The sequence below is a fragment of the Oncorhynchus tshawytscha genome, linkage group LG13 (genome assembly GCF_018296145.1).
Source record: "Oncorhynchus tshawytscha isolate Ot180627B linkage group LG13, Otsh_v2.0, whole genome shotgun sequence".
NCBI classification, from domain to species: domain Eukaryota; kingdom Metazoa; phylum Chordata; class Actinopteri; order Salmoniformes; family Salmonidae; genus Oncorhynchus; species Oncorhynchus tshawytscha.
In genome coordinates this window covers 44,817,568-44,840,200 of record NC_056441.1, presented here as the reverse complement: position 1 = coordinate 44,840,200, position 22,633 = coordinate 44,817,568, and the positions used below count along the sequence as shown (strand labels likewise).

Sequence of the window (22,633 nt, the reverse complement as noted above, 5' to 3'; positions counted from 1 at the left end):
TTTTGCGTTTTCAAATCATGATAATTACAAGAACGATAACAGTATTTGCTAATTATTAGGCAACATATATCAATCTGCAAGTTTTTCATTTAGTCAGTTTTGTTTAACCTGGTGGCCATAAATGCTGGGTTAAAAACAATCCAATTTGGGTCATTTGGTAACCCAGCACTGGGTAAATATTGGATAAAACACATGCTGGGTTATTTTGACCAGCCAGTTGGGTATCTTTTACTTTCATGCTTGGTTGACCTAGCATCTGGGTATTTTTTTAATGTAATCCCTAGGTTATTTTCAGGTGTGGCTTTCAGATATAACTTATTAATGGCAACCAGTGAGAGTAAATGTCATTCCTGTTCACCATGTTAAGTTTACATATTGCAAATAAAATGTTTTCTAAAAATGTTTATCATTTTACAAATTCTATTAGAATATTAGGATGACTTATTACATATTATAATAAAGTGGTATCTATCCCAACAGTGTGATTTGTATAGGCTTTTAGGAAACTCATACACTTCTGTAAGCCTCATGGAATACCAAAACCCCCTACTAAACTACATATAGTACATATTTTAATAACCCAGCATCTACAATCTAACTGTGCTCTTTTTAAAGAAAACAATCCAACTATGTGACCCAATGCCTGCAACCCGGCAGTTGGGTCAGCCAAACAACCCAATTTTTTTTTGTGAATGAACCATAGATTCGAATGACTGCCGTCTTTCTTCAATAATCCATTTTTTATTACTCAAATGTGTATATGTAATTAACACATACCATGTAGTTCATCAGTATTATTTGCATGGCTGTTGTTTTTCTTTGTGCTCAGAGTAAGCTTTGTCCGATAGTAACCTCGGCACTCTGCCTATAGATAGAAACAGATTAGGCGACTCTGCAGTAGCCTACAGTAGCCTATGCCAATATGCACTTTACCTAAATCGTATTCTGAAAGGGAAATTATCAGAAATGTACATGCATATGTACATCTCATATCAAGGAATTGTGTTATAAGATATCTTTATTGTATTCAAGTTTGATTGTTGTCTACAATCTGGGATATTTTCAGTGGTCAAATTACAATTATTGACCTTGATTCTTGAAGAATATAACTTAGAAATTCCTCTCAGGCTCAGCACAACTGTCTTGGTCTATCATAAGCCAAAATATGTTTTTTTTACTCCATTGTTTAAGAATATCAAGATCGGAAATGAACAATGCATAGCATCACGTTTCAAACATATCACTTCCATCACAAACATTGTCTATGAATTTGAGAGGGGTTACATTTTCTTAGTCTCATCTCTCAACTTTTAATATCAAAACAAGTGGCGAGGCTGCCATTTTTCAATTCACAGTTTTAATGGTGTAACCTACCCCACTTTGTTTGCAAATGTTTTGATAATTCAATCATTTTATACCCCAAATCATCTGTTGTACCTCTCTCTCCATCACCACCAGAACACCAATGGGCCTCCTGATCTGATGCTGGACCCCAGGACTGTATGTGTATCTCTTGATGAAGTGGTATCCAATCATTTGAGCAGTCAACATACTCCATTATTAAATGGGCATCTCAAGAAAGTGGAGAACAGTCTAACTGAAGCCCAACGTTTTTCCTACCTGCCACATCGACCAGCAGTTAACATTGAATTCAAAGATGTCAGCTACTCAGTTCCAGAGGGACCATGGTGGAGAAAGAAAGGTGGGTGCATTATAAGCGTTTCTCAGGAATCTTATTTTTCAAATCAAATCACATTTTATCTGTCACATGCTTTGTAAACAACAGGTGTAGACTAACAGTAAAATGCTTATGGGCCTTTCCCAACAATGCAGAGAGAAAAATAGATAGAGAGTAATGAAGTATAGATACAGTTTCCCACAATAAGTTGGCCCATTCCTCCTGACAGAGCTGGTGCAACTGAGTTAAGTTAGTTGGCCTCCTTGCTCGCACACACTTTTTCAGTTCTGCCCACACATTTTCTATGGGATTGAGGTCAGGGCTTTGTGAAGGCCACTCCAATACATTGACTTTGTTGTCCCTGCCACAACTTTGGAATTATGCTTGGGGTCATTTTCCAGTTGGAAGACCCATTTGCGACCAAGCTTTAACTTCCTGACTGATGTCTTGAGATGTTGCTTCAATATATCCACATAATTTTACTCCCTCATGATGCCATCTTGCATCCCCCTTTTTCCTCCAAACATAACGATGGTCATTATGGCCAAACAGTTCTATTTTTGTTTCATCAGACCAGTCGACATTTCTCCAAAAAGTACGATCTGGCGTTTTTATGGTGGTTTTGGAACAGTGGCTTCTTCCTTGCTGAGCGGCCTTTCAGGGTATGTCGCTATGGGACTCGTTTCATTGTGGATATAGATACTGTTGTACCTGTTTCCTCCAGCATCTTAACAAGGTCCTTTGCTGTTGTTCTGGGATTAAGTTGCACTTTTCGCACCAAAGTACGTTCATCTTTATGAAACATAACGCGTCTCCTTGCTGAGCGGTATGACGTCTGCGTAGTCCCATGGTGTTTATACTTGCGTACTATTGTTTGTACAGATGTACGAGGTACCTTCAGGCATTTGGAAATTGCTCCCAAGGATGAACCAGACTTGTGGAAGTTTACCATTTTCTTTCTGAGGTCTTGGCTGATTTCTTTTAATCTTCCCATGATGTCAAGCAACGAGGCACTGAGTTTGAAGGTAGGCCTTGAAATACATCCACAGGTACACCTCCAATTGACTCAAATGATGTCAATTAGCCTATCAGTAGGTTCTAAAGCCATGACATTTTTCTGGAATTTTCCAAGCTGTTTAAAGGCACAGTCAACTTTGTGTATGTAAACTTCTGACCCACTGGAATTGTGATACAGTGAATTATAAGTGAAATTGTCTGTCTGTAAACAATTGTTGGAAAACGTACTTGTTTCATTCTAATGGTATCCCTCGTCATCTGAGGAAGAGTAGTCAAGATCGGACCAAAATGCGGCGTGGTACGTGTCCATGTTAATGTTTATTTAAACTGAACATAAAACAACAAGAGAACGAATGAAAACGAAAAAGTTTTGTCTGGTGCAGACACAGAGACAGAAAACAACTACCCACAAATCATAGGCAGCCTGTTTTCCCACTAAGTATGGTTCTCAATCAGAGACAACAATTGACAGCTGCCTCTGATTGGGAACCATACTAGGCCAAAAACAGAAATACAAAACATAGAACAAAAACATAGAATGCCCACCCCAACTCACGCCCTGACCAAACTAAAATAGAGACATAAAAAAGGAACTAAGGACAGGACGTGACAGTCATGCACAAAGTAGATGTCCTAACCGACTTGCCAAAACTATAGTTTGTTAACAAGAAGTTTGTGAGTGGTTGAAAGACTAAGAACACGTCCCTGAGGGGCCGCCATATTGAGGGTCAGCGTGCTGGATGCGTTGTTGCCTACACTCACCACCTTTGGGTGGCCCGTCAGGAAATTCAGGGTCAAGCTGCAGAGGGCGATGTTCAGTCCCATGATCCTGAGCTTAGTGATGAGTTTGGAGGGCATATGGTATTGAAAGCTGAGCTGTAGTCAATGAACAATTTTCCCACATAGGTGTTCCTCTTATCCAGGTGGGAGAGGTTAGTGTGGAGTGCAATAGAGATTGCGTTGTCTGTGGACCTGTTGGGGCGGTATGCGAATTGGAGTGGGTCCGAGGTGTCTGGCATGATGGGGTTGATTTGAGCCATGACCAGCCTTTCGAAGCATTTCATGGCTATAGATGTGAGTGCTACGGGGTGATAGTCATTTAGACAGGTTACCTTGGCATTCTTGGGCACAGGGACTATGGTGGTCTGCTTCAAACATTAGACTGGGTTAGGGAGAGGTTGAAAATGTCAGTGAAGACACTTGCCAGCTGAACAGCACATGCTCTGAGTACGCATCCTGGTAATCCATCTGGCCCCACAGCCTTGTGAATGTTAACCTGTTTAAGGTCTTACTCACATCGGCCATGGAGAGCGAGATCACAGAGTTGTCCGGAACAGCTGGTGCTTTCATGCATGGTTCAGTGTTGCTTGTCTCGGAGCGAGCATAGAAGGAATTTAGCATGTCAGGTAGGCTGGCGTCAATAGGCAGCTCACAGCCGGGTTTCCTTTTGTAATCCGTGATCGTTTTCAAACCCTGCCACATTCGACGAACATCAGAGTCAGTGTAGTATGATTCAATATTAGTTCTGTATTGATGTCTTGCCTGTTTGATGGCTCATCCGAGATTGTAGCAGTATTCTTTTAATAAGCGTCTGGATTAGTGTCCTGCTCCTTGAAAGAGGTAGCTTTCATGGCTTCTGTTTGGGTTATGTACATACGGTCACTTTGGGGATGACCACATCGATGCACTTATTAATGAAGCGTGTGACTGATGTGGTAATGTTATCGGATGATTCCCAGAACATATTCCAGTCTGTGCTAGCGAAAGTCCTGTAGCTTAGCAGCCGCTTCATCTGACCACTTGCGTTCAATACAGATCACTGGTACTTCCTGTTTGAGTTTTTGCTTGTAAGCAGGAAGAAGGAGGATAGCGTTATGGTCAGATTTGCCAAAAGGAGGGCGAGGGAGAGCCTTGTATGCGTTTCTGTGTGTGGAGTAAAGGTGATAAAGAGTTTGTCACCTCTAGTTTCAAAGTTGACATGCTGGTATAAATTTGGTAAAATGGATTTCAGTTTCCCTACATTCCCTTCACCAGTTTATTTGAATATTAAGTCAATCAATAGTAGGTCAATTGTTACAATTATGTACTTACATTTGGGGAGGCAGGTAGCCTAGTGCTTAGAGCGTTGGGCCAGTAACCAAAAGGTTGTAACCGAAAGGAATCCCTCATCTGACAAGGTAAAAATCTGTCATTCTGCAAGGCATTTAACCCACGGTTGACACATTTCAGTACATTCAGTTGGACAACTGACTAGGTATCCCCCTCTCCAACTGAAAGTGTAATTATTTTTCCTCTGTATGTAGTGTACTACAGAAAACTGCAGCCTAGTGAAATTCTACGTACCGCTTGCTCTTCAAATTTTCCTGGCAATTTTTAAAATTAAATTAGACATAATGATTGCTTTGTCTGGTGGATTATCATAAATAAATGCAGATTTGCATATTTGTAGGAAAAAATAGCTAGGTTTGATTTAGCATGGATCTTATTGTGGTTCAGTGAATCTTGTACTAGTGTTCAGATAACACATACTGTAAGCTCCAGTTAGGAACCTCAAATCACCTTTTAGAGAAATCAGCTGCCTGTCAACACTCCGATCCCACTGAGTATTTTAAGAATCACCAACCATTATAAAAGTCTGATTTGATGTTGAGAGGGATGGAAGGCTATTGCTTCAAAGATGTGCCATCATACAAATTACTGTAAACAAAGTAAGATATTACTTGGTAGCCTTTTGAATAGGCGCATCATTACTCCCTCTGAGTAAGTGATGGCTCTCCCACAAGACCAGAGTGAGAGAGTTGTTAGCGAGGTTGCTTTACGTTTGGGATTGGGTGCTGGTGGTAGTGTTTCTGTGAATCTGTGTTGACAGAACGGCACAGCTGGCTAGTTACTCTGGCATTTCTTCACTGGAGGGGCCCTCCTCCCATCACATTAAAGCACTATTGTCTTCATTAGCACTCTCCATCTGGATGTTCATTGGCATGCAGACCTGCGCCTTCTGTCTGTCTGTCTGTGCGCCTGTCCATCTGTCTCCTTCTCGAAGCGTAGACTAGATCAGAGAAACATACAGACAACATTAAGATAAAAAAAGTGCAGAGAATACAAACATGTAATCTAATCATTAAAAGTCAGCCTACAGTTAGATGCAGTGATGCACATGTATTAATGTTTTATATATATATATAAATGCATCAACCATGAGCATGGAGGAAACGTAGGTCATCTAAATTGATTGGACATTTGATTTAGATAATGGGAACTTCTGTCTGACCTTGTGGACTTGACCGGATGCCGTTGTCCCTGCCAGGCTTTAGGTCTGGGCAACATTACAGCCTGTATTGTTCCTGGTTGACTGAAATGGAAACCGGGCCGCCGAGCTGTCCTGCAAATCTTGGTAATACATAAGATAAGGAAACTGAGAAAAACTCTGTAGCAAGTCATCTGCAGCAGCAACTTAGAGAGTCTGAGTTGCTCTCAGCCGGTTACTATCGGTCAGCAAACTGCAGTAACCCAGATGCAGTGGGGGTGGGGCTGATGATAACACAGCAGGATGCCATGGGCTTTGCAACTCACAAAGATACAAACTAAAAAGGATGCCTCTTGAGCTGCCTTTCATCTCTTAAAAGAGCAATGACTAGTGTTTTTTTTGCATTAACACATGTCTTATGCTTCAATTCTTAATTGACCGATGGAGCTGGTTGCATCATAAAATTCACTAATAATAATACATCTATAACGTTAATTTTAGATGTCAAATCGACCTCAACCACATTTCAATTCATTACCTCACTTTATTTACTGTAGAACACACATTTATTTGCATAGCTAGTTGTGATGATGGCTTGAACACAAATGTTCAACCTTAATATTCATGATCTCCAGCACTACTCCAACATCAACAATGTACAGTATGTGAATCATGTGATTTTAACCAATTAGTAGGTAATGACTACTCACAATTGATTAAAATCACATGATTCACACCAGATGATGCCATTGGAAAAAATGATCTTGCTGTATCTTTTTTTACTACAAAACATAGACATTTAAATATCCGTTTAACCAGACCCAGACCTACAGTTTAGTGCATTGATGTGACCTGACCTTGTTTTCTGACTGACCATCTGTCTAACTGAGAGGATGACGAGGCATGGCTATCACACTGGAAATCCATTAGATGACATGTCAGTTAGCGCTTTAAAGACCTGATGCATTTCACCTAGGCTGAACCCTCCAGACATACAGACATTCTGTTACTCTGCCGTTTACACCAAATAGTATTGGTGGTGACGAAAGTGTGTGTGCTTGCTTGTGTGCATGTCTGTGCCTGTGTGTGAGTGAGCGAGCGAGCATGACTAAATGTTTTGCTCCCCGTTTTTAAAGTGCATCAGAGGACTAATATTCAAGAGATTTAGGCCACTGTAAGCTTTTGTTTGTTGGCATGGCTCTATATAGCTTTTTTAGAAACATTTGTGTAAGGGGTCTGCTCAATGGTTTTTATTAGACTTCACACAATTGAGTCACATACTCTTTTAATGTCAGCTTTGGTTGAAAAGAAAAACAGCTCTGCCCTGGTTATAATCTCGATCTTTCAGGACAATCTTTCAAGATCCGTCAGGATCATGGGAAAGATTTTTAACAGGGTAGTACAACTCAGTCACTGTCACGAAGTGTTGTCAGCATCTACAATATGTCTGGCAGAGCATGGGCACCTGTGCTGGGGACCCTGGGGATTGGATTACTCTCAGATTTGTGCCACTGAGGATCCCTGTGATATCTTGCCAACTTTTGCAAGGTGTTCAGATCTACATTTAGATGTATTTATTTTATTTTATTTAACCTTTATTTAACTAGGCAAGTCAGTTAAAACCTCTTAAAGCTAGGGGGCAGAATTTTCACTTTTGGATAAATAGCGTGCCCAATTTCAACTTCCTGCTACTCATGCCAGAATAGAAGATATGCATATTATTCATAGATTTGGATATAAAACACTCTGAAGTTTCTAAAACTGTTTGAATCATGTCTGTGAGTATAACAGAACTGATGTAGCAGGCAAAACCCAGAGGACTAACTGTTCAGAATAGTTTTTTCCCCCTCTCTGTTCCCTATATTATCTTTGCCATTGGATATTTAATAGGAACCTAGTTTCAGTTCCTAGCGCTTCCACTGGATGTCGCCAGTCTTTGGAATATGGTTGAGGTTATTCCTTTGTGCTATGAAGAAGTAGGCCAACTCGGAACTGGAGACACTTTTGTGAGTTGCACAAGATGTGAAAAGCAGTGCTGGTTTCTTTTCTTTCCTGTATTGAATACAGATTGCCCCGTCTACAATTTGATCGATTATTAACGTTTAAAATTACCTAACGTTGTATTACAAAAGTAGTTTGAAATATTTTGGCAAAGTTTATAAGCAACTTTTGAAATATTTTGTAGTGATGTTGCGTTGAGGTTTTTTTCTGGATCAAACGCGCTTTATAAATGGATATTTTCGATATATATATATATATATATATGGACGGAATTAATCGAACAAAAGGACCAATTGTGATGTTTATGGGACATATTGGAGTGCCAACAAAAGAAGCTTGTCAAAGGTAATGCATGTTTTATATTTTATTTCAGCATTTTGTGTAGCGCCTTCTATGCTAGCTCCTTTGTTCTACTGGTGCAGATCTGCTGGTGCAGATGGTGCAGGCTATCATGATGCAGATGGTGCAGGCTATTATGCTTTCGCCGAAAAGCATTTTTAAAATCTGACATGTTGGCTGGATTCACAACGAGTGTAGCTTTAATTGAGTATCTTACATGTGTGATTTAATGAAAGTTTGAATTTTATAGCATTTTATTTGAATCTGGCGCTCTGCATTTCCCCCAGCAATTGGCCAGTTGAGACGTTAGCGTCTCGCCTATCCATAAGAAGTTTTAAGAACAAATTCTCATTTACAATGTCGGCCTACCAATAGGCAAAAGGCCTCCTGCGGGCAAGGGGGCCTGGGATTAAAAATAAATTATAAATACAATATAAATATAGGACAAAACACACATCACGACAAGAGAGACAACACTACACTACATAAAAAGAGACCTTAGACAACAACATAGCAAGGCAGCAACACATGACAACACAGCATGGTAGCAACACAACATAACAACAACATGGTAGCAACACAGCATGGTATCAGCACAAAACATGGTACAAACATTATTGAGCACAGACAACAGCACAAAAGGGCAAAAAGGTAGACAACAATACATCACACAGAGCAGCCACAACTGTCAGTAAGAGTGTCCATGATTGAGTCTTTGAATGAAGAGATTGAGATAATACTGTCCAGTTTGAGTGTTTGTTGCAGCTCGTTCCAGTCGCTAGCTGCAGTGAACTGAAAAGAGGAGCGACCCAGGGATGTGTGTGCTTTGGGGACCTTTAACAGAATGTGACTGGCAGCACGAGTGTTGTATGTGGAGGGTGAGGGTTGCAGTGGACATCTCAGATAGGGGGGGAGTGAGACCTAAGAGGGTTTCATAAATAAGCGACGTATAGAGTGCAGTGATGTGTCCTATAAGGAGCATTGGTGGCAAATCTGATGGCCGAATGGTAAAGAACATCTAGCTGCTCGAGAGCACCATTACCTGCCGATCTATAAATTATGTCTCCATAATCTAGCATGGGTAGGATGGTCATCTGAATCAGGGTTAGTTTGGCAGCTGGGGTGAAAGAGGAGCGATTACGATAGAAGAAACCAAGTCTAGATTTAACTTTAGCCTGCAACTTTGATATGTGCTGAAAGAAGGACAGTGCACCATCTAGCCATACTCCCAAGTACTTGTATGAAGTGACTACCTTAAGCTCTAAACCCTCAGAGGTAGTAATAACACCTGTGGGAGGAGGGGCATTCTTCTTACCAAACAACCTTTGTTTTGGAGGTGTTCAGAACAAGGTTAAGGGTAGAGAAAGCTTGTTGGACACTAAGCAAGCTTTATTGTAGAGCATTTAACACAACATCTGGGGAGGGTCCAGCTGAGTATAAGACTGTATCATCTGCCTCTAAATGGATGAGAGAGCTCCCTACTGCCTGAGCTATGTTGTTGATGTAAATTGAGAAGAGCGTGGGGCCTAGGATCGGGCCTAGGATTGAGCCTTAGGGTACTGCCTTGGTGACAGTCAGTGGCTGAGACAGCAGATTTTCTGACTTTATACACTGCAATCTTTGAGAGAGGTAGTTAGCAAACCAGGCCAAAGACCCCTCGGAGACACCAATGCTCCTTAGCCGGCCCACAAGAATGGAATGGTCTACCGTATCAAAAGCTTTGGCCAAGTCAATAGAAATAGCAGCACAATATTGCTTAGAATCAAGGGCAACGGTGACATCATTGAGGACCCTTAAGGTTGCAGTGACACATCCATAACCTGAGCGGAAACCAGATTGCATACCCGAGAGAATACTATATCAAGAAAACCAGTCAGTCAGATTATTGACACGTTTTTCCAACACTTTAGATAAACAGGGCAAAATAGAAATAGGCCTATAACATTTAGTCTTAAATAATGGATGAACCGTGGCTGCCTTCCAAGCAATGGGAACCTCTCCGGAAAGGAGAGACAGGTTAAAAATGTTGCCGATAGGCTTGGCAATGATAGGGGCAGCAACCTTAAAGATGAATGTTAAATTAATTCCTTCTTATAGCACTCAGTTAGTGAGAGAAAGAGAGATGGTGTCTTTAAACTCGCACTTGTCTTTTCTAACTAGCACTGATTTTGTAGATTTTCTGAAGAAGGGTTTTGGTTGCTGTGCTGAGCTGCTCTTCTTCCAGTGTATTTTATCATCCATGACTGGAGACCCAGTTGAGTAGACGCATCACCCTGACAATGATGTCTTGTGACTTAAGCAGTGCATCAGTCTCTCCTTGATGGCCCATATTCTCAAAGTTTCTCAGGGTAGGCGTAGCCTACCGACCTAGAATCAGTTTTGCCTTTCAGATCACAATGAATAGGACAGGGGGGACATGATCCAATGGTGCATTCGGGAAGTATTAAGACTCCTTGACCTTTTCCACATTTTTTATGTTACGGTCTAAAATTGATTAAATAGTCCCCCCACCCATCAATCTACACACAATACCATATAATGACAAAGCAAAAACAGTTATTTAGATTTTTTTGCAAATTTATAAAGAATAAAAGCTGAAATCACATGTACATAAGCATTCAGACCCCATCGGGTTCAAGTCCGGGCTCTGGCTGGGCCACTGAAGGGCATTCAGAGATTTGTCCCGAAGCCAATCCTGCTCTGTCCCGAAGCCAATCCTGCTCTGTCTTGGCTAAATGCTTAGGGTCATTGTCCTGTTGGAAGGTGAACCTTCGCTCCAGTCTGAGGTCCTGAGCTCTTTGGAGCAGGTTTTCATCAAGGATCTCTCTGTACTTTGCTCCGTTCATCTTTCCCTCGATCCTGACAAGGCTCCCAGTCCTTGTTGCTAAACAACATCCCCACAGCATGATGCTGCCACCACCATACCATACACCGTAGGGATGGTGCCAGGTTTCCTTCCGACATGACGCTTGGAATTCAGGCCAAACAGTTCAATCTTGGTTTCATCAGACCAGAGAATCTAGTTTGTCATGGTCTGAGAGTCCTTTAGGTGCCTTTTGGCAAACTCCTAGTGGGCTGTCATGTGCTTTTTACTGATTAGTGGCTTCCGTCTGGCCACTCTACCATAAAGGCCTGATTGGTGGAGTGCTGCAGAGAGTTGGGCTTCTGGAAGGTTCTCTCATCTCCAAAGAGGAGCTCTGTCAGAGTGACCTTCAGGTTCTTGGTCACAATCTTGTCTTGGAGCTCCATGGACAATTCCTTTGACCTTATGGCTTGGTTTTTGCTCTGACATGCACTGTCAACTGTGGGACCTTATATAGACAGGTGTGTCCAATCAATTGAATTTAGCAGAAGTGGACTCCAATCAAGTTGTAGAATCATCTCAAGGATGATCAATGTAAACAGGAGGCGGTTAACTTTTCTGTAATACGATTGGTCAACAACTCAGATTTTCAATCAATCAATCAAATTTATTTATAAAGCCCTTCTTACATCAGCTGATGTGTCACGCCCTGACCTTAGTTATCTTTGTTTTCTTTATTATTTTGGTTAGGTCAGGGTGTGACAAGGGTGGTTGGTTTAGTTTTTGTATTGTCTATGTGTAGTTGCCTGTCAGCACTCGTGTCTTATAGCTTCACGTTCGTTTTGTTGTTAGTTTGTTTAGTGTTCTTCGTGTAAATAAAGAAGAATGTATTCTTATCACGCTGCGCCTTGGTCTCCTCGTTTTGACCAGGCTATGAGGCATGGCCAGTCCTCTTCTGGCTGTGCCGGGTGGAGATTATAACAGAACATGGCCAAGATGTTCAAATGTTCATAGATGACCAGCAGGGTCAAATAATAATAATCACAGTGGTTGTAGAGGGTGCAACAGGTCAGCACCTCAGGAGTAAATGTCAGTTGGCTTTTCATGGCCGATCATTCAGAGTATCTCTACCGCTCCTGCTGTCTCTAGAGAGTTGAAAACAGCAGGTCTGGGACATCTAGCATGTCCGGTGAACAGTTGAAACTGGAGCAGCAGCACGGCCAGGTGGACTGGGGGCAGCAAGGAGTAATCATGCCAGGTAGTCCTGAGGCATGGTCCTAGGGCTCAGGTCCTCCGAGAGAGAGAAGGAAAGAAGGAAAGAAAGAAGTAAAGAAGGAAAGAAGGGGGGAGAGAGAGAGAGAGAGCATACTTACATTCACACAGGACACTGGATAAGACAGAAGAAATATTCCATGATATAACAGACTGACCCTAGCCCCCCGACACATAAACTACTGCAGCATAAATACTGGAAGCTGAGACAGGAGGGTCGGGAGACACTGTGGCCCCGTCCGACGATACTCTCTGACAGGGCCAAACAGACAGGATATAGCCCCACCCACTTTGCCAAAGCACAGCCCCCACACCACTAGAGGGATATCTTCAATCACCAACTTACCATCCTGAGACAAGGCCGAGTATAGCCCACAAAGATCTCCGCCACTGCACAACCCAAGGGGGGGCGCCAACCCGGACAGGAAGATCACGTCAGTGACTCAACCCACCCTCCTGGGGACGGCATGGAAGAGCACCAGTAAGCCAGTGACTCAGCCCCTGTAACAGGGTTAGAGGTAGAGAATCCCAGTGGAGAGAGGGGAACCGGCCAGGCAGAGACAGCAAGGGTGGTCCGTTGCTCCAGTGCCTTTCCGTTCACCTTCACACTCCTGGGCCAGACTAAACTCAATCATAGGACCTACTGAAGAGATGAGTCTTCAATAAAGACTTAAAGCTTGAGACCGAGTTTCCGTCCCTCACATGGGTAGGCAGACCATTCCATAAAAATGGAGCTCTATAGGAGAAAGCCCTGCCTCCAGCTGTTTGCTTAGAAATTCTAGGGTCAGTAAGGAGGCCTGTGTCTTGTGACCATAGCGTACATGTAGGTATGTACGGTAGGACCAAATCGGAAAGATAGGTTGGAGCAAGCCCATGTAATGCTTTGTAGGTTAGCAGTAAAACCTTGAAATCAGCCCTTGCCTTAACAGGATGCCAGTGTAGAGAGGCTAGTACTGGAGTAATGTGATCCATAAAAATAAAAAATCCAAACAAGTCAGATGCTTATAGAAGCGTTTTAGATTCATTGTTCTTTCTCTTTCTTTGTTCCTGACACTCTCTTTCTTTCTGTCTCTTCACCAGGGACTCTTGGGACATGGCCTATGACTTCGCTCTCTCTCCCTGTCTGATCATGCCTAGATATTAAATGCCTTGTTAATGTCAGTATTGCCTTGCTTTATGCCTTATATGTGATTTCATTGATTTGACAAAGTAATTAAATACACATACAATCAAATACATAAATTTCGAATTCCATTCTCAGACCTTTCTTGATTTTCTATTACTTTAATGCAACAATATTCTTGCTGTAATATTGCTCAATTTTCTTAATTGACAATACATTTTTATTGCATTTTTTACGGGTCGCATATGAAGGACATGTAATATGCATATAATAAATATTACCCCACTACACAGGAACATCCACGCTAAACTAGAATCGGTTCGGTTCATTTGCCACAATGATTCGGAACACTTTTTGACCCACTTCTATCCTACTGTCACTTTGACTTTTGCCCTAACTATCTTGATCTGCTACTACATGTATGCCTTTAATGTTTTGTCATGAGTAACACATACCTTTGGTAACAAACAACATTTTCTACATTATCGAAGGTAAAGACCACTTCGGAGTGCTGTGGAAAAGCAAAGAACTAAAAAGGAATTGTAGATTGTGTTTATTGAGTAGGCCTAACTTAACATTTGCTTTATGGTCAATTAAAAGAAATTCAAAAGTTCAATTGACTTTTAATTAAATCCTGGCTGACCATTTCTTGCTCTTGAAATATAATGGCTCTAAGTTAGTGGAATAACTATTTTGGCATTAAGTCTTGGGCTAGTCCAATTTCGACAATCACAGAGTGAACACTGGGTGTTTGTGCCTTTATAAGTTGAATAGCAAAGGTAGACACTCGGGTGCTCATCCTCTTTGGCTGCTCTAGATGTCCGCCCAGGCATTAGTGTCTTTCACAGGAAGAGAAGGGGAGGGGAGGCCCTCCTCTGTCATCCTTCAGCATCCCAAACACAAATACTGGTAGTACAGCCACAGCAGGTGTCATTATGCCCACCACATTGTTTCTCTTTTAAGCCACTTCACCGCTCACCTCTCTTGCTCCCTCACTATCTCCCCTCTCTTCTTGCAGCTGCTCACTGATACAGATGGACATGCATTAAATAGCAACTGTTTCACCTCTTTTTAGACCATCTTTAATTTCCCCTACACACATCTGAAATATATTTTTGGACCATACAGGTCAGTTGGAAAGCACTTAATGCAACTTTATTGCATTTATATGATCATTTACTTAACATAAGAAGATTATGTATTAGGATCCACTTATTTAGCTGCCAACTCATTCCCACCCTAAAATCCATTGACTCCAAAGCTCAGATTTTATGCAGAGTGTGTGATTTCAACTTTTCTGTGTAGCCTACATTGTCATTATTTTGCCAAAGGGCAAGTACATTGGTCTTTCAGTGAATGCACCTAATCCAATCAACTGTGATTAATCCTATTGTTTACTGTGCTGATTGGGTGTAACACAAGTCTTTGCCCAATTTGGTTACCTGCCTTATTTTTACCAGGTTTGTTTGATTCTGAGGGGCTTACATACACATTTTTGACCATTTTTGTCCAATACCATGCACATATGGACACCGAACAACTATGACGTTCCATGTTGTCATGCTTTGGACTCAAATAATTGAATGGAATTGATTTGTTTACCTCAGTTTTTCTCCCTTTCAGACTAGGATAAATTGATGGAACTTGAATTTGTTTCTCACGTTTGTTCAGTTTTCTTGCTGTAACATGCTGACAATTGCCACGTCTCATTCAATGTTAGCCTCCTGAGCTAAAGACTAGGCATTAGCTTTAGTCTCAGACAAATGATATCGTATAGTGTCACAAGGTTTGCATAACTTTTCACTTGTCTGTTGAAGGATGTAGTTACCATTTATAGTGGTATTCAACACCAACTTAGACTATATAACATACTGCAAGCACAAAGATTTGTTTTTTGTTCAGCAAATTGTTTTTTATTCTTTTTCCCAATCCACATTCTAGTACATTTATATCATCACTCAATGTTTCACCCCCAAAAAAAAAAAAAAAAAAAACATACCCGTATTGGAATTAAGCCGTGAAATGAACAAGTTATGAACATGCCCTTCCTGAACCAGTCAATTACTGTCTGTGCAACCACTGTCTGTGCATGGCTTACACACTGTGTCCTCACAAGGGACAGGTTACTAAAGTGCATCCTCTCTCCTAGCAGGGAACTACATTCCATTAACAGAGGACAGAAAAGGTTGGAGGTATTTGTGTATCGCTCTGAAGGATTATACCAGAAAATCCAAATAAACTGGCAGCCACTGCAATCAACTGGATTAGCGTTCAGATGGTTGTGTCCATTAGATAAATAGCAGGTTACTATAGGCCATTCCACTGGCTTTCGGCATGCTTATGGCTAGGCAATTATTCAATTTCCATTTTATTTACAGTGTTATCACATACGATAGATTAAGAGTGAGACACTCTAGTACTGAGACCTTGGACCCTGGGTTGCACATTTCTGTTCTAGCCCAGCTCTAACACACCGGATCCAAATCATCAAGGTCATGAATTGGGTGTGCCAGTTCTGGGCTAGAACAGCAGTGTGTTCACTGTTTACACGAATGTGCTGTTCAAACAGAATAGATAAGCGGCTCATTTTAAAATGTGAATTAATTCTAAAATGTATAACAATAACTTTATTTATAAAGCATATTTTATGAATGCAGCTCAAAGTGCTTCTCAATAAGCGCCCCAAAAAACAGTGTGTGTTGATTTGAATCACTCCATGGGCATGTTTGGGTGGGAACCCGGCTAAAACCAGCTTGTTCTGGGGTCTGAAAGGTGAGCATGAGGAGATTTAAAATGTAATAGATACCCAACCAGATGGGTGCATTCACTCAGAAATACAATAAAATCCAAATACCCCCTTTTAACCCGAAACACAAAGAGGGTTTTATCCGAGGAGGAGAGAATGCATGGTTTGGACATTTAAGCAGGTTTAAGCAGATACTGTGTGAAGCTTAAAGCCTGAAGTGCCATTGTGAGGCTGATGGAGGGTTTTATATGGTTCTGCTTTCTTTTGTACCCGGCTCTTAGGTTACAAGACTCTGCTGAAAGGGATCTCTGGAAAATTCACCAGCGGCTGCCTGGTGGCCATCATGGGTCCCTCAGGAGCTGGGAAATCTACGCTGATGAACATTCTGGCCGGCTACAGGTGAGCCACAGGCCCGACACTTAACAACCAAGAGGTGTACAAGGACACTGATAGACGATTAACTTCTACTAACAAGTATCACACCACACCCACAGTTTTGGGCATTAAAATGTTGTCATTACAAAAAGCCTTGCTGCAGCTTGCTGTTACCTTGCTGTGACTCTCGCAGGGTGACGCCAAGCGCCAAGTTAATTCGAAATCATTTAACAATGACCCAAGTCATGAAATACATTTTTGAGAATGATTACTGTATGCATTTTTGTATATATTCCATTTGTATTGTATGTGTATGTTTTCATGTTTTAAACTGTTTTAAACTTAAACTTTAAACTGGAAATATGTGTTGTTCATGTTTACATGAATGTATTAGCTGTTCCCTATTGTTTCAATTGTTCATTTCTCTTTTAAACCCAGAAATATAATTTATTTATCATATGGATCAAATGCGTAACCCAGGTATGGCTTTGCCCTCTGTAGAGAGACCGGGATGAAGGGGGAGATCTTGATCAATGGGCAGCCTCGTGACCTACGCTCTTTCAGGAAGGTCTCGTGCTACATCATGCAGGACGACATGCTTCTGCCTCACCTCACAGTACAGGAAGCCATGATGGTAATTTAAAACAATTATATATTTAACCTTTATTTATCCAGGAAGTCCCATTGAGGCCAGAAGACCTCTTTTACAAAGGAGACCTGGCCAGAGTGCAGGTCAATAGATTAAACACATTGCAGTGCATACACAATGGAAATGAATGCTTCTGGAAGTAAACAAGAGGTTAATTTAAAAAAATGTATTTCACTTTTATTTAACCAGGTAGGCCAGTTGAGAACAAGTTCTCATTTACAACTGCGACCTGGCCAAGATAAAGCAAAGCAGTGCGACAAAAACAACAACACAGAGTTACATATGGGATAAACAATCGTACAGTCAATAACACAATGGAAAAATATGTGTACAGTGTGTGTAAATGAAGTAAGGAGGTAAGGCAATCGATAGGCCAATAGTGGTGAAGTAATTACAATTTAGCAATTTACACTGGAGTGATATATGTGCAGATGAGGATGTGTAAGTAGAAATACTGGTGTGCAAAAGAGCAGAAAAACATATGGGGATGAGGTAGGTAGTTGGTTGGATGGGCTATTTACAGATGGGCTGTGTACAACTGCAGCGATCGGTAAGCTGCTCTGACAGCTGACGCTTAAAGTGAGTGAGGGAGATGTATAAGTCTCCAACTTCAGTGATTTTTGCAATTCGTTCCAGTCATTGGCAGCAGTGAACTGGAAGGAAAGGTCGCCAAAGGAAGTGTTGGCTTTGGGGATGACCAATGAAATATACCTGCTGGAGTGCAGGCTGCGGGTGGGTGTTGCTATGGTGACCAGTGAGCTGAGATAAGCCGGAGCTTTACCTAGCAAAGACTTATAGATGACCTGGAGCCAGTGGGTTTGGCGACGAATATGTAGTGAGGACCAGCCAACGAGAGTATACAGGTCACAGTGGGGAGTAGTACAGTGGGACAAAAAAGTATTTCATCAGCCACCAATTGTGCAAGTTCTCCCACTTAAAAAGATGAGAGAGGCCTGTAATTTTCATCATAGGTACACTTCAACTATGACAGACAAAATGAGAAAAATAAATCCAGAAAATCACATTGTAGGATTTTTTATGAATTTATTTGCAAAGTATGGTGGAAAATAAGTATTTGGTCAATAACAAAAGTTTCTCAATACTTTGTTATATACCCTTTGTTGGCAATGACAGAGGTCAAATGTTTTCTGTAAGTCTTCACAAGGTTTTCACACACTGTTGCTGGTATTTTGGCCCATTCCTCCATGCAGATCTCTGCTGTGGGGGGTGCAGAACTGTTGGCCGGGGTTGGTGTAGCCAGGCGGAAAGCATGGCCAGCCGTAGAGAAATGCTTATTGAAATTCTAAATTATCGTGGATTTATCAGTGGTGACAGTGTTTCCTAGTCTCATGGACTTTACAGTGTCCCAAAACATTTTGGAATTAGTGCTGCAGGATGCAAATTTCTGTTTGAATAAGCTAGCCTTTGCTTTCCTAACTGACTGTGTGTATTGGTTCCTGACTTCCCTGAAAAGTTGCATATCGCAGGGACTATTCGAAGCTAGTGCAGTACGCCACATGGTGTTTTTGTGCTGGTCAAGGGCAGTCTGGAGTGGAGTTAAACTGGTGAAATGTTTATAAAGCTGCAAATACAATGTATTAAAGCAGTCAGAATTCATTATTCCACATGCTGTCTGTTCTACATAATGCATATAATGCACATAATGCATAATGCACATAATATGTGACATGGTGCCCTTCTAAACTGTGTCTTTCTTCACATTGATAAGATACATCTTCTCTCTACATGGTTGCTTCTGAGACATGAAAGATTCTATGCATGTAGGCATCGTTTCTCTTCTTTGGGACGCAGCCGTAGTGTGAACTAAATCTTACTCTCTCTCTCTGCTAGGTGTCTGCTAATCTGAAGCTCCAGGAAAAGGATGAGGGCAAGAGAGACATGGTGAGAGAGTTGCATGGGAATGGCTTCAGAATCTTCCCTCACCTTAATCTCGTACATGTTCCCTGACCCTCGAACTGGAAATGAGGACAAGTTACTATTTCAGCACTGGAGTTTTGCCACTAGTGCAGTCAGTACTGGCTTTAAACAGGCTGGAATGGATGTAAAGTGATATGATGATTGTGCCTGGGAAGGTGTATGTGTGTAGATGTTGCTACTAACCACTGATGCAGGGTCAGATATGATTTCCTCCCCATTATGTTTAAAAGGATAATTTGGGATTTTGCCAATGAAGCTCTTTATCTACTTCCCCAGAGGTAGATGACCTAGTGGATACTATTTGTATGTCTCTGTGTCCAGTATGAAAGAAGTTAGAGGTAGTTTCACTAGCCAATGCTAACTAGCGTTACCCATAGATTGTTAGTCATCGTGCTATCTGCTAGCTTGCTAGTAGTTACCCATAGACTTCCAGTCATTGCGCTAACTTTAACAAGTAATCTAACAATTTCACAACAACTACCTTATACACACAAGTGTAAAGGAATGAATAAGAACCGTAGATTGACCGTAGATCTGTGATTAATGTAGACATATGTCACATTGCCAAGAGGGAGGGATGTGGTTATAGGTGTTTGTAATCCTCCTGTGTTGTTTTTAGGTGAGGGAGATCCTGACGGCCCTGGGCCTGCTTGAGTGTGCGAAAACCCGAACGTCACATCTATCAGGGGGGCAGAGGAAAAGGCTGGCTATCGCCCTGGAGCTTGTCAACAACCCTCCCGTCATGTTTTTTGACGAACCCACCAGGTCAGAAGCTCCCATTGCACATCGTATAGAACACATGCATGTGTGTCCGTGGCAAAAAAAATTGCCTAAATTAGTTAAGTAAAAAATTATTCTGACTACCCCTTCGTCTGTCCCTCATACAAACAACATCTGTAAGGTCCGGCACCAACAGAGATGGCCGCCTCGCTTCGCGTTCTCATGTTCTTATTCATTCCTTTACACTTGTGTGTATAAGGTAGTTGTTGTGAAATTGTTAGATTACTTGTTAGATATTACTGCATGGTCGGAACTAGAAGCACAAACGTTTCACTACACTCGCATTAACATCTGCTAACCATGTGTATGTGACCAATAAAATTTGATTTGATTTGAGGTCCCTCAGTCAAGTTTTATTTTTATTTTTAATTTTTATTTCACCTTCATTTAACCAGGTAGGCTAGTTGAGAACAAGTTCTCATTTACAACTGCGACCTGGCCAAGATAAAGCATAGCAGTGTGAACAGACAGCATAACAGAGTTACACATGGAGTAAACAATAAACAAGTCAATAACACAGTAGAAAAAAAAGGGGAAAAAAGGAGTCTATATACATTGTGTGCAAAAGGCATGAGGAGGTAGGCGAATAATACATTTTTTAGCAGATTAACACGAGTGATAAATGATCAGATGGTCATGTGCAGGTAGAGATACTGGTGTGCAAAAGAGCAGAAATGTAAATAAATAAAAACAGTATGGGGATGAGGTAGGTAAATTGGGTGGGCTATTTACCGATGGACTATGTACAGCTGCAGCGATCGGTTAGCTGCTCAGATAGCAGATGTTTAAAGTTGGTGAGGGAGATAAAAGTCTCCAACTTCAACGATTTTTGCAATTCGTTCCAGTCACAGGCAGCAGAGAACTGGAAGGAAAGGCGGCCAAATGAGGTGTTGGCTTTAGGGATGATCAGTGAGATACACCTCCTGGAGCGCGTGCTACGGGTGGGTGTTGCCATCGTGACCAGTGAACTGAGATAAGGCGGAGCTTTAGCTAGCATGGACTTGTAGATGACCTGGAGCCAGTGGGTCTGGCGACGAATATCTAGCGAGGGCCAGCCGACTAGAGCATACAGGTCGCAGTGGTGGGTGGTATAAGGTGCGGTAACAAAGCGGATGGCACTGTGATAAACTGCATCCAGTTTTCTGAGTAGAGTATTGGAAGCCATTTTGTAGATGACATCGCCGAAGTCGAGGATCGGTAGGATAGTCAGTTTTACTAGGGTAAGTTTGGCGGTGTGAGTGAAGGAGGCTTTGTTGCGAAATAGAAAGCCGATTCTAGATTTGATTTTGGATTGGAGATGTTTGATATGAGTCTGGAAGGAGAGTTTACAGTCTAGCCAGACACCTAGGTACATTTAGATGTCCACATATTCTAGGTCGGAACCATCCAGGGTGGTGATGCTAGTCGGGCGTGCGGGTGCAGGCAGCGAACAGTTGAAAAGCATGCATTTGGTTTTACTAGCGTTTAAGAGCAGTTGGAGGCCACGGAAGGAGTGTTGTATGGCGTTGAAGCTCGTTTGGAGGTTAGATAACACAGTGTCCAAGGAAGGGCCAGAAGTATACAGAATGGTGTCGTCTGCATAGAGGTGCATCAGGGAATCGCCCGCAGCAAGAGCAACATCATTGATATATACAGAGAAAAGAGTCGGCCCGAGACTTGAACCCTGTGGCACCCCCATAGAGACTGCCAGAGGACCGGACAACATGCCCTCCGATTTGACACACTGAACTCTGTCTGCAAAGTAGTTGGAACCAGGCAAGGCAGTCATTAGCAAAACCGAGGCTACTGAGTCTGCCGATAAGAATATGGTGATTGACAGAGTCGAAAGCCTTGGCCAGGTCGATGAAGACGGCTGCACAGTACTGTCTTTTATTGATGGCGGTTATGATATCGTTTAGTACCTTGAGCGGGCTGAGGTGCACCCGTGACCGGCTCGGAAACCAGATTGCGGTGGGATTCGAGATGGTCAGTGACCTGTTTGTTGACTTGGCTTTCGAAGACCTTAGATAGGCAGGGCAGGATGGATATAGGTCTGTAACAGTTTGGGTCCAGGGTGTCTCCCCCTTTGAAGAGGCAGCTTTCCAGTCCTTGGGGGATCTCAGACGATATGAAAGAGAGTTTGAACAGGCTGGTAATAGGGGTTGCGACAATAGCGGCGGATAGTTTCAGAAATAGAGGGTCCAGATTGTTAAGCCCAGCTGATTTGTACGGGTCCAGGTTTTGCAGCTCTTTCAGAACATCTGCCATCTGGATTTGGGTAAAGGAGAAGCTGCATTTCAAGTATTGCATTTCAAGCACAGATTCATCTACAAAGACCAGGGAGCTTTTCGAAAGCCTCATAAAGAAGGGCAGTGATTGGGAGATGGGTAACAATAACAAATCAGACATTGAATATACTGTATCTTTAAGCATGGTCAAGTTAAAACTTCTTGTGACTCTCAAACCCGGATCCGGGAGCATAATCATAGCCTCAAAGGAATTAGCATAACGCAGCGGACGTAAATACCCCTAGAAAATGTTCCTATTCATGAAAATCACAAATGATATATATTGAGACACAGCTTAGCCTTTTGTTAATCACACTGTCATCTCAAATGTTCAAAATATGCTTTACAGCTAACACTAGACAAGCATTTGTGTAAGTTTATCATGGCATAATCTATGC

The 22,633-nt window shown here is 41.8% G+C and overlaps 1 protein-coding gene across 1 annotated transcript in view; it reads left to right on the top strand.

Annotated features, from left to right (window-relative positions):
• Nucleotides 1-22,633, top strand: part of LOC112265929 (ATP-binding cassette sub-family G member 1-like) — a 36,266-nt gene that overhangs the window by 1,197 nt on the left and 12,436 nt on the right. Inside the window, exons 2-6 of the mRNA XM_024443452.2 lie at nt 1,459-1,702; nt 16,508-16,625; nt 17,103-17,235; nt 19,102-19,152; nt 19,808-19,953. Coding sequence (XP_024299220.1) covers nt 1,459-1,702; nt 16,508-16,625; nt 17,103-17,235; nt 19,102-19,152; nt 19,808-19,953 — 692 coding nt within the window. The remainder of the gene's footprint in view (nt 1-1,458; nt 1,703-16,507; nt 16,626-17,102; nt 17,236-19,101; nt 19,153-19,807; nt 19,954-22,633) is intronic.